Genomic DNA, 12835 nt, shown 5'->3' with positions numbered 1-12835 from the left:
TCAATTGTGTGCTGAAAAAAAAGAAATCCGAATCCTTTTTTTGTGTGGTTTTTTCGACCAAAAGCGACCGAAAATCCAATCATTTCATTGATGATGGTGTGTATAATTTTTCATATTCAACAACTATGATGATACAAAGATGTTCAAACAATATTTGCGAAATAAAATGGGTCCCAAATCTTCTACTTTTCGCAATCAATTTCTCTTCCCATCTCTTTAATATACTGATGTAGGAGAACGAAAAGAAAGAAAGAGAGGATACATCATATGTGTGGTCGATAGATTCCAATTTATAATAATAATAATAATAATGTATGATAATAATTTAATTCGGAAAGAAAAGAAAGAAAGAAAAACCAGGACAACAACGACGACGACGACCAAGACGATGATGACACAATGAGAAGAAGAGACCATAATAAGACGAGTTAAACAAATGATCAAACATAAATTTTAAACTCAATAAGACGAAAGATGAAAGCCAAGAAAAAGCCAATCTTCGAAACGTTGTTTATTATGGCGGGTCGTTTTTCTTTTTTCTTTGGTCATTTCAGCAAAAAAGATGACAATTATTATTATTCGACATCATAATTCACACCATTTGACCATCATTATTATCGAATGTTTGGAAAACAAGAATTGAACAACCAATGAAGAAGAAAAAGAAAAACCGATGTTGAATGATGATGATGATGGAAAAAAAGTTGAATTATGAACAACGAAGAAGATTCTAATGAAAAAAATTGATAATGATAACTAATCGAAAACATTGGCGGTTTTTCAATATAAATGATGATGATCATCATCCAATGGTTTTTTTCGCATCTCATATTGGTTTACACACACACTGTGTATATGCTATATGTTTATTTATTTCTCGGGTGGTCCATCCAATAACCTAAAGCTAATTATCATCATAATGTTTGTGTGGCCAAAAAAAAAGCCGCCGAAAAAATCCCAAAAATTATTTGCATTTCAAATTATGGTGGTCGACTGCCATCTATATTCGTTATTTTTCAACTTGAAATGAAAAACACACGTGATTTGGTGTGAATTCATCTTCGATCATATCGAATTCGATTGTAAACAACGGGACAAACCAAACGAGCAATATACAGTTTTTTTTGTTGTTGTTGGTAAATATATTTTCTGCTAAAATGTTTTGAATCAAAATATAAATTTTCACTGAATGACTTGTACAATTTTTGACGAATTTCATAGAAATATTATTGAACATTTTCATCATAATCACCATCATCATCAAACAACTGATCATTTGGACGATTTAAATCAATTGGATGATGTATTATTTGAATTATTTGTTGAAGATTTCATTACCATGTTACAGACATTGTTTGATAGATGGATTGTACAACAACAACAACAACAACATCAAACACGTTAAAATTGTACAACAAATTTATAGACATATGGCTTATGTTAGTAATAAACGTATAACAAGATTATGTTCAGATATTGAAGTTGATAAATCGGAATTAAATGAAAATGGTAATGAAAAATATTTGGACGTTCGTTTGAAGAATCGTAATCCACGTAATTTAGAACAATTACTTATGGAACCAAAACCAATGGGTTATGAAATGGATGAACAAAATCGTCATTATTGGAATAAAGTTATATTGGAAAAACGATCAAAATATTTGATTGGAAAAATTGTACATCATTCTGGAAGAACAATTGTATCGGCTTCAACAAATGAACCATCAATAGCTGTATTTCTTGGTTCAAAATCAACCTATACGGATGTTAAAGCAGCAAAAATACTTGGTCAAGTATTAGCTATGAGATCATTAGAATCAGGTATTCATTCAGTATTTTATGATTATCGTGAACAAAGGAAAAGTGGTGAAAAATTATCATCATTTATCGATGCATTAAAACAGAATGGTTTAAATCTTGATGAACAACCGGTAATATTTTCACGTGCACAACGTGATCAATAAAATTAAATTTAAAATAATTTTGTTAAATTCTTTGATTCTTGTCATTCTTGATATAATATTTTATCAATTTGATTAAAATTTTGTTTGAAAAAAAATTTTTTTTTTTGTCACGTATTGGTTGGATGGTCCATTCGAGCTAAATGCAGACAACAATGTTTTCATAACGGTTTTTTGGCGCACATTTCTGTTTACGAATTTTGTTTGTTTGTTTTTTTGATCTCTTTTTTTTGGAAACAAAAATGAATAATTCCACCGAGTCAACGGAAAAATTTTTCTTTTTGACATTTGGATCTGATCAAACAATACCACCTGATATAATGCAAAAAGCATTTATGTCGATTGAAAAACGTAAACTCCGACCACGATGGATAAGTTTCGAAAAAATGAAATCAATAGCAAGTTCATTAAGTTATTTTGCCGTTATTTTTATTGTAACCGATCGTTTTGACAATGAAATTATCGAATGTTTTAATGATAAATTTCGTATTATTGGTCCATTGGTAATAACATATTGTGATAATGATATTTGTAAATGTCCACATTCAGCATTGCCCAAACGTACATGGCCAATTTTCAGTCAATGTATGCGTGGATTAGAAATAACAACTTCTAATCTATCACAGAAAAAAAGAGATTTAGTTAAAAATCGTGTACAATTAATGTCCGGAAATTATTATGAAAATCTTTGTCGTCAAACAAATGTTGTTGTTTCTGATTCAGTTCTAACAAGAAAAGCACGTGCAGCTGCTGAAAATCATATAACTATGGTATCGTTTGATTGGATAGAATCATGTTGGACAAAATATCAATATGAACATCGAAAAGCTGATGAAGAATCAATTGTTAATCAATATAGATTACCATTATTTTATGGTCTAAATATAACTTCATCTGGTATTACTGAACGTGATAGAATAAAAAATATATTGCAATCGAATGGTGGTAAATATCATCCATCATTAATATTGAGACCAATTTTACCAAATACAATATTATTGGTGCAGGAAAAACGTGGTGAAAAATATTTAAATGCAAAACGTTTAAATATTCCTTGTTTATTGCCTAAATGGGTTGATGATTCGATAAAGGCCGGATTTGTATTGCCATTTGAAAATTATAATATTGAAAATTTAATTGATGAAAATCATTCAACAACTATTACTACTGTGCCAACTAAAAAATCAATATTAACTACCAATATTGTTCCATTTACTGTTGAGAAATCAAACGAAAAACAAACAAATTTGCAATCAATTTTAAAAGAAATTATTGAATCAAATCAATGTAATGAACAACTTTTCGATGGTAATTCAATTTATGCAATAGGATTTGATAAAAATTTATTGATTATGATAAGAAATTGTGCACAAAAATTTGGTGCTTTTTTCTATGAATCATTATGTGATTCAGTAACCGATGTGATTGTTGGTAAAGATATTACTGAATCATCTTTTAAACAACTTTTAGAAAATCAAGAATATGTTCATCGTTTAGTTACAATCGATTGGTTTATTAATTGTATTCGATCATGTAAACTTTGTTCACAAACTAATTATCGTATTCATTCATATTCACAGCTAAAAAAACAAACAACATCATCATCATCATCATCGAATACATTGTCTAGCAAAAATCTTAACATATTTAAAGAAACAAATCTTTTGAAAATTGATCTGAATGATATTTTAAAATTGAAATTTGTTGACGAAACTTATTCTCCCAAACGAAATCATTCAATATTAGGTAATGTTAGCTCGGATGATGATAGTCCGGATTTTGTTTGGAGTCTTGAGAAAAAATCCGATACACCTAGATCGTCACCTGAATCAACAAAAAGTAATGATGATAATAATGAATCGAAAAATTCAAAAAAATTACGAACATCATCATTATTCGATCATGAAGAAATGAATAATGATGATGATGATGATTATGATAAAGTAACTGAAATTGATACAAATGAAAAACAATCATGTTCATCATCAATAATGAATGATCAAATTAAAACAATGAATTTTTTGGCTGGATTTATGTTTTCAGCATTCGATGATGATTCGAAAACAAAATTAATAAAATTATCACAAGATATTTTAAATATTATCATAATTGATGATAAAATATTTACCAATGAAGTAACACATTTAATATTGAATCAACCAAAATGTTCGGAAAAAGTTTTTGCTGCTATTTCGGCTGGTGCATTCATTCTGAAACCAGAATATATTTATGATTCAATTCAGGCTAAAAAATTATTACCAGAACAAAATTATCAATGGGGAATAGATTCAAATGATTTACAATCAAACAATAGTGATAATAACAATATTCAATCTGAATTCAATGGTAATCGATTAATGAAATCGGCTATCGAATGGAAACAACAAATTGATGAAAATAATAATAAAAAAATATTTGAAGATTGGAAAATTTTATTATTGAATCCAATGATTGATGATGATACATTATTGAATTCATGTGAAAATATTTTACGTGCTGGTGGTGCAAATATTTTTTCCATTAATGATCTAATGATTGAATCATGTGATACAAATCTTGGTGAAATAATCGAATCAATTGATTATGCTATTGTTAATCCTAATTGGACAAATAAACCAAAATTATCTCGACAACAATTTTTAAAATTTGTTGATTATTATCAACAAAATAATCGTCTAACAAATTGTTGTGTTATTCTTCGTTATATTAGTCAAGGACCAAAATTGGCCAATATGGAAACATTACGACAACGTTTTTCAATAACAAATAATGAGATTCGTAATTGTTTGTCAAGATTTTATTGACCAAAAAAAAATCTTGAATTTCGAAAAATAAGTTTGCTCATTTTCTAAATATTTTGATAATAATTTGATTCGATTAATATTGTTGAATTTCTTCTTCTAAAAAAAAATCTTTGCCTAATTTGATTTTGAAAGTAAAATAAATAAATAAAAACATTTTTGGAAAACTTGATTTTGGTTGTTGAAAATAATTTTTATTTTATAATCATCATCATCAAATACATCGCGCGATTCCATTTTATACAAATTTTCATTATTGTCAGAGAGAAGCATTCAAATTTTCTATAATTTTTTTTATGTTTTGTGAAAGTGTTTTGATAAAGGATGATGTCTGTGTGTGTGTGGTTGAATGTTTAAGATTTTGGTTAATGTGTGATTTTGGTATTCTGATACTGGATGTTTCAGAAAAGAAAATGAATGAATGAAAAGAATTTTGAAATTCATAGTTTGAATTTTGGATGGTCAAATGAATCTTTTTTTTGTTTGTTTGATCTCTGCGCGCATTTCAAGTGTCAAGTGTAAGTGGATATAATTATTGAATGAATATCAAATTCGTTAAATATTAAAACGAGAATTATAATCGATCATCAACAATTAATTTAAAATTTGATCGATTGATGATATTACAATTTCAAACACACAAACACACAATTACAAATTATAGATTTTTTTAAAATTTTATTATTTTTTTTTTCATTGTTTCTGATGTCAATATTTGTTGTTGTTGTTGTTTTTTGCTCGCTAAAATTTTCTATTATTGTTGTTGTTGTGGTTGATGTTGTAAAAAAATGACCATCATAAGATTGACGAAGAAGACAAAGCTTTTTTAAAATGTTTTTTTTTTGTAATAGTTTTATTTTTTTTTGTTTTTGTTTACAGGTTGTTGTTGTTGTTGTTGTGTGGTTGATATCTTTGAGGGAATTTTTTTTCTGATTTAATAAAATTGATTTAAGAGAAACAAAGATGTTAATTTTGTTGAAGATCAAATTAAAATAATGGGATCACACCTGACAACGTTTTGAATTCGAGATAATAATAAATCGTTACATACAAAGAGACATAAACACACACACACACATTCACACATAGAGACACACATTATACATCATCCTTCAATAATTATTTTCTTGCATCATCACATTGCATATTTACGAGTCCATTCTCGTGCAAATTCATTGTATTTATCGCGATCAGTTTTGTAAATACGAGCAATTTCTGGTACCAAAGGATCATCGGGATTTGGATCGCATAATAGTGAACAAATTGAAAGCAAAACTTTTGAAATGGTCAATGCAGGCGACCATTGTGATCGTAATATATCCAGACATATAGAACCATTACTGTTTATATTCGGATGATATATACGCGTCGTGAATGAAACTTTTGGAGGCTTGAACGGATAATCTGTTGGAAAATGTATCGTCAAGAAAAACACTCCGCCTTGATAAGGACTATCTGGTGGTCCCATAATCGTCGCTTGCCAATGGAACGGATCTTCACCGACTGGACCGGCAGAACATTGTGCCGGTGGATCACGTTTCAAATCTTCCAATTCTTTACGGATTCTCTTCAATGCCATATTTGTGATAATTTGTACTGTTTTTTTGTTTGATTTGATTCAAATTAGTTGTTGTTTTTTTCTTTTTATAAATTGTCAATTTAGAAACCAATTGGATGCCAGGTAAATAATAATTATTCCAATGAAACAAATGGATTCTTTTCGTTAAAAATTAGCTAATAGAATCTGTTTAAGAAAAAAGAAAGAAAAAAAATGTCTTAAATAAAATCTATATAAAAATAAATATGGTGAAAAATTTTAGTAATAAAGGGCAATAAAAAATAAAATGCATTTCATTGTTGTAGTTGTTAAGTTTAATTAGATTAAGAAAAACTTTACAATGTAGAAATCACCCCAACACCTTCCTCTCTTGCATAATTCTTATTTATTTAATTTCATTGAATAAAAAAAATTAATCGATCAAACAGTTGATAATAATTTTCTGAATGAATGAATGAAACAAAAAGGGGGTTTCGAGTTTAACGATAGATCATCAAGAAACAAATAAAGAAAAACAGAATGAATTCAATGTGCATATGGAACTAACAAAACAAAACAAAAAAAAAGAAATGTGCTGATCAACTGTTTGATTTTTGTTGGGAAAAATCAAATAATGATGTGATAATGATTCTTTTAGCTTCGTATTGCTGTTGGGTATGCCGGTTTTTTTTCTAAAATTCTTTATTGGATCATTATTATTTAGCCTATTATACCTATTTTAAAACATTAATTATCATTCATTTACATACATACAACAATAATAATAATGATGATGAATAATTTTCAGTTGTTTATTATTATTTAGTTATAATCTAAAAGGGATTTCTCAATTACAACAAAAACAACAACAAAAAAAAAATTATATATCCTAAATGATGAAAACACACACATCAACACACACACACGCAAATTTTTTTACTTTTTTTTTCATCAAACGAATCAATTCGATGATGCTGATGATTATTATTATGGATGATGATGGTAATGATGAAGAAAAAAATTAACAAAGATGAATAGCAAATTGGTAAAAATATAATGAAAAAAGAAACAAAAAAACAAAAAAATTGAGTCACACACTCGCAAACACACAGAGAAAGAGAGAGAGAAAAAAGGATACGAGTTTTGTTGAAATGAAAATATACTGGAGGAAAATCAATGAGAAAAGAAAAAGGGAGCACGCAGCCAAAATGCAATACAAGAGAAATACACATTACACTGGATGGCTTTTTTTTTACCATTTAGGCTCACTCATTCATTCATTCATTCATTCATTCATTCATTACACACACAAGACGGCAGCGGCAGCGGCAGCAGCAGCAGTAGACGGACAGACACCACATATAGAGAAAGAGAGATAGAAAAAAAAATTGATCGTCAGCGTTCGAATTTTTTTTTTTTATTTTAAACAACAAAAGAATGTGTTATAGAAGTAGCGGCGGCGGCTTTGAATAATGCACAAAACAAAAAAAAAAAATTGTCCGTTCAAATATAATGTATGACCGTGAATTCTTTAAGAATTTTTTTGTTTTGTTTTTTGTTTGGTTCATAGAATTCAATGAATGTGATGAATATGGAAAAATTATTATTATGGGAAAAAAATGAAATTTAAAAATAATGATTTTATCGTTTTTTTTTGAAAAATTAATTATCGATATCGTTCATTATCGTCGTCGTTTGTGATAAAAATGTTTCAAATTCTTCATTTTGTTTTCGATTAAAGGAAACGCATGCGTTAATTTTTTTTGAATATCATATATCTTTTTTTTTTTTTGAAATAAAATGAAAGAATGATTTTTTCTTTTCAAATAAAGATTTTTATACATCGTTTTTCACGTGTCAGATAACGTTCGTTTGTTTGTTAATCTAATTCTACATTCTACAAGCTATAATAATTCTTCTGAAAACGAAACACGAATCGACCGAATTAGTTGTATGTCATTATTATGGTAGGCGGTAATCGTTTGACTTTATTAATTTTTTTTTCTTGGTTGTTGCTCATTTCAATTTTCTTCTCGATTATTCTCTATATGTAAAGTATTCTACTGTATAACATCATCATGAATGCAATTTTCTCTTGTGCAATTTTTTTTCTCTTGTGAAAAGAAATAATTCTAAGAATATATGAAAATGCTAACAAAAGATGTATTAATCAAAAAAAAGGTAGACTGAAAATACGGCAGAAAAGATAATCAATTCATGTTGGACAAACAAACATTTCAACAGAATTTGCAACAAAAGAAATTAATTTCTTACCTAAAAATGTTTTTTTCAAAATTCTTCTGATTCGATACTGTTTCTTTTTTTTGTTTTGTTCGAATTGATGATGGTATTTCAATCAAATAATAATGGACCTTTTTTTCGGAATGAAAAATTGATTGATTACAAAATTATTCTATGAAAATAGCAAACATTACCGGGCTTCGATACTAATTAAATTATCAATTTCAAAAAATGACGTCGTAGATTGGTGGGGGGAATGAATTTCTGTTTCAGAATTTGATGATAATGATGAAACTCGAATAGAATCTATTAAAATGAAACTTTTTTTTTAGAAAAAAATTTTTTTGTTCAAATTGAATTATACATGCCACAATTTATCGATTATTTTTGTTGTTGTTGTATGAAATTCTTGATGATGAATATTTTCACACACATACACAGAGATAATTTTAAACAAGGAAAAAAATTTATAAAACCTAAATGAATCGGATGGAAAACAAATGAGTATAATTTGATGATGGATTTTTTCGTTGTTGCGGAAAATATTGCACCAAAAAAAATGATTGATGAAAGTTGTTTATTCTTTAAAATTGTAATCAATGTTGATGATGATGATGGTGATAAATCGGATGAATCAAATGAATGAATCAAATGAAAAATCCAATCAAATCAGATCGGGAAAATTAATAATTTATCGGGAGAATGAAAAAAAAACGCCAATGAAAAAATGAAATGATTCGAATTCCACAAAAAAAAATCGAACGTTTTTGTGTTCGAATTCACTGATTCGTTTTTCTATTTCATTCGAAATTGACAATGATGATTTCGATTTGACAATCACCACAATATTTCTGCAAAAGAAAGAGAAATTCAGATTTATTGAATGAAAAAAAATCGAAAACAACAAATGGCTCACACTTGATTAATCAGTTTATTCAGTGTAAAAGTTATTTTAAGTTTATCAAAAACAAACAACGAAAACACACCACTCATCAAAACAAAACAAAAAAGTTTTGATTTTTTTTCGAAAACAACAAAAATGAGCAGCTTAACGACAACAACAACAATTTTTGCTCAATGAATTCTTCAGGTAAGAATTATGAATTTTTCGTTCTCAAAGGTACATCAACAATATTGCATACCTTTTTGTTTGTAAAACTTTAAAAAATTATCCAAGTTTTAAGGTAAATAACAATCTCAAAAACAAAGATCTAATCGAGACCAACCTGTATATTGTTGTTGTTTGAGGCTTGTTCTCAAATGGCTAAACAAAGCTAAACAACAACAACAACAAAAAAGCTAACAACAACAACAAAAACAACCAACATCAGGTGCTGCTGTCTGGTATAAAAAGAAAAACCGATTTTATTTTCTTGCTTTACCGATCATGTTCATTTTAATATCAAAAAAAAATATAATATCGATTCATAAGGTAGGTTATTTGCGGAGGAGAGAGAGGATTCAATCATCATCATTTGTTTGTCGTCATGGTCGTTTCTCACCATTTTTCTGCAGAATCTATTTTGCGGTTTTTTGTTTTTCCACTTTTCGGTCGTCGTCGATGATGATGATGATCCATTAATTCGGTTAAAATGTTCCATATATTAAACACAATTACGATCGATAAACTTTTGTTGTTTTCCATGGATTGAGATTTATATATAGCGAAAGAAAAGAAATTCTTGAAATAATTTCGACGATGACGTCATCATCATTACGTAATCATTTGATTTTTCTCAACAACAAAAACGATGGAAAAAAACGGGAAATCAAAAAAATTGATCCAAAAACATCATCATCGACGATTTTTAACCATTTTTATTTGTTGATGAAAAACTTTGTTTCCGGTTTTTTTTTGTTTTCCTTTATTAAAGCTCGAAGTTTTGTTTTGTTTTGTTTGCAGTTTGAAAACCGCATATATAAACACAATACACACAAACATTTATCGGTAAATCAAACAATCAAGCAAACAGACCAATAAAATCCTATCATATCCCATCTTCCTATCATATCATATCCTAAATATGGATTATGATTATCATCAAGCATAGCTTAAAGCTATGTTGATAATCAAATGTGGTTAAAATACATTTTTGTAAATAAAAAAATTCAAATGTTCAGTTAGCTTGCTAGGTTTTATCTTTTCATTTGTTTTCCTGATATTATAAAATCTCTCTCTCTCTTGATTACAGTGACTGTGTATATCATTACACAATCTCATTTTCATTTTCTTTTATCATCAACAACAAATTTCTCTCTTTTTTTTATAAAAAAAAAAGAAACTACTGATGATAAACACGTTGTTTATTTATTATTATGATGATTATGATGATGATAACACGAAAAATAATTTGTAAGAATTTCTAAATTATCCAACAACTGAACTGAACAAAAAAAATGAAATATCATCATTATCGTCGATAGTACATTGATTTTTCGTTGACAGATAACAGAAAAAATTGCCAACATCAACAAGTGTTTGTCAAATAGCAACAAACAAATCGATTTTCGAAAGAAAAAAAATTGATTTTGTCGATTCGGACTGTAAAGTGATTTCTTCTTCGTATATCGATGATGATTATTGATGAGAGAGAGAGAAAGTGTGAAGAAAAATAAAAAATTCTTCCGCACCAAACACCATTTTGATCATCGAGAAATATTGTCATTTTTTTCAGTTTTGGTTTTGGTTTTGCTGTTTCTGAAATGAAAATTTTGTTTGTTGAAAACAAAATAAATCAAAAAACTCCAAATCAAAGTACAAAGATCGTCGATCTCAAAAAAAAATTTATTGATCTTTTCTTTGTGTGTTCCTTCGTGTGTTGATGAAACTAAGTTTATTTTTCACAGTTTTTCTTATTTCATTTCATTTTCATACTTTCTCTTTCAATCATACATTGATCACCATCTCGTCATAATGATGAATCATTGAAAATCTGAATTAATTAATCAAATGATCCATGAAAAATCATTGATATTCATCATTGAATTTTGCACGCGTTTTAATCATCATCATCGTTTTCAATTATTGATGATCAAATTGATTATTGTATACTTTTTTCAATGATACAAAAAAACTCGATACGTAGCTGAAAATCTACAGCAACAAAAAAAAATCATATCATTTTTCATTACGAAGAAAAGAAAATTTACAAATCTTTGGTGTAATATAAGAAACGTGAATGATAATCAACAAAAAAAAACGGAAAGAAATTTTTCAAAATTATTGATCACAACCGATCATCATAATCGTCGTCGCAGCAGCTTAATACTTTTTTGGTGATTTTTCGTGATTCATTTTGTGAAATTTTTTTTTGTTACTTGTTGAATCATCATGTCTTTTGTTTACATCAATTATTCTACATTGATTACGATGTTTGTCATCATTTTGCTTCGAATCAATCATTCTATTTCAAATTTTGTTGATCAACAAACAACCAACAATGTCCATAATCAACAAATCAAATATGTTCCACATGTTGATTGGAATTTTTTAGAACGTTTAAATCAAACATCAGCAAAATTAATATTACAAAATGAAATTGAAAATCTAAAACGTTTATTTCCATTTAATAATAATAATAATAATAATTTTCATAATAATAAATCATTTGATTCGTTTATTGTTTTGGATAGAAATACTAATAATAACCCTTCAAAAAATATTGATGACGATGATGATGATGATGATGAAGGACCACCGAAAATTCTGATGCGCGTTTATCCAATTCCATTAGAATCATCGAATGAAATCAGCATCAACGGGGAAAATAATTCAACAACAACAACAACCGCATCAAATTCAAATGAAAAATTGATTGATAAAAATGCCATTTTGTTTCTTGGACTAATGTTATTCATATTGGTTATAATAACACTTTATCTTTTAAATTCATGGTCATTACGATTAGATCGTCGTGCATCTATACAAACAAAAACTGCCGATAATCATAAACAACCATATATGATTTCTGTTTAAAAATTTTAAAATTAGGTTTTATTCATATTAGTAATATTTTGCCGAATTATACATAAATCGATAAATAACCAAACAAAGTTTTGTGATATAAAACGAATGAGAAGAAAACGAAAAAAAATATGCAATATTTTATGTGATCATCAATGTTTACCTTGTAAAATTGTATATATAAATGATTATTTCAAATATTTTTTTTTATTTAGTCAATAATAATTTCAATAAATTAAAAATTTACAAAAAAAAATTACAAAAAAAATTCAAATTCACCTGTTGGTTTTTATACGATGAAAGTTAAACATTTTTTGGAATTGATCAAGTA

General features: G+C 27.6%; 2 protein-coding genes across 5 annotated transcripts; one reads left to right on the top strand and one right to left on the bottom strand.

Annotated features, from left to right (window-relative positions):
* Positions 1-970: 970 nt before the first annotated feature.
* LOC113796211 (uncharacterized) lies at positions 971-4934 on the top strand. Its single transcript, XM_075820423.1, has 2 exons — positions 971-1953; positions 2292-4934. The coding sequence occupies exons 1-2, from the start codon at positions 1299-1301 to the stop codon at positions 4763-4765; spliced, it is 3129 nt and encodes a 1042-aa protein (XP_075676538.1). The 5' UTR covers positions 971-1298; the 3' UTR covers positions 4766-4934.
* An 835-nt stretch (positions 4935-5769) lies between these two features.
* Positions 5770-9286, bottom strand: eff (ubiquitin-conjugating enzyme E2 eff). Of its 4 annotated transcripts, XM_075820420.1 has the most exons (4): positions 8909-9286; positions 8735-8846; positions 8574-8671; positions 5770-6506 (listed from the first exon to the last, which is right to left on the bottom strand). In XM_075820420.1, exon 4 carries the CDS (start codon positions 6339-6341, stop codon positions 5898-5900), a length of 444 nt encoding a protein of 147 aa, XP_075676535.1. In that variant the 5' UTR covers positions 6342-6506; positions 8574-8671; positions 8735-8846; positions 8909-9286; the 3' UTR covers positions 5770-5897. The 4 variants fall into 4 exon arrangements, with proteins under 4 accessions (XP_075676535.1, XP_075676536.1, XP_027202234.1 ...); XM_075820421.1 differs by lacking the exons at positions 8574-8671; positions 8735-8846; positions 8909-9286 and adding an exon at positions 7240-7388; XM_027346433.2 differs by lacking the exons at positions 8574-8671; positions 8735-8846; positions 8909-9286 and adding an exon at positions 7074-7092.
* Between the last annotated feature and the right edge of the window lie 3549 nt (positions 9287-12835).

Source organism: Dermatophagoides pteronyssinus, unplaced genomic scaffold (assembly GCF_027571235.1).
Source record: "Dermatophagoides pteronyssinus isolate colony J.1.1.1.1 unplaced genomic scaffold, Derpt_VIB-CSIC_2022.12 sq0006, whole genome shotgun sequence".
Lineage (NCBI taxonomy): Eukaryota > Metazoa > Arthropoda > Arachnida > Sarcoptiformes > Pyroglyphidae > Dermatophagoides > Dermatophagoides pteronyssinus.
The sequence above is the reverse complement of the archived record's forward strand: the minus strand, read 5'-3'. Positions and strand labels throughout refer to the sequence as shown.

Bases quoted from the DNA above. Each gene is read 5' to 3' on its own strand.
- LOC113796211 (XM_075820423.1), top strand. From the start codon at position 1,299: ATGATGTATTATTTGAATTATTTGTTGAAGATTTCATTACCATGTTAC. The intron at 1,954-2,291 runs GTGATCAATAAA...TAATGCAAAAAG, and splicing joins AATATTTTCACGTGCACAAC to CATTTATGTCGATTGAAAAA.
- eff (XM_075820420.1), bottom strand. From the start codon at position 6,341: ATGGCATTGAAGAGAATCCGTAAAGAATTGGAAGATTTGAAACGTGAT.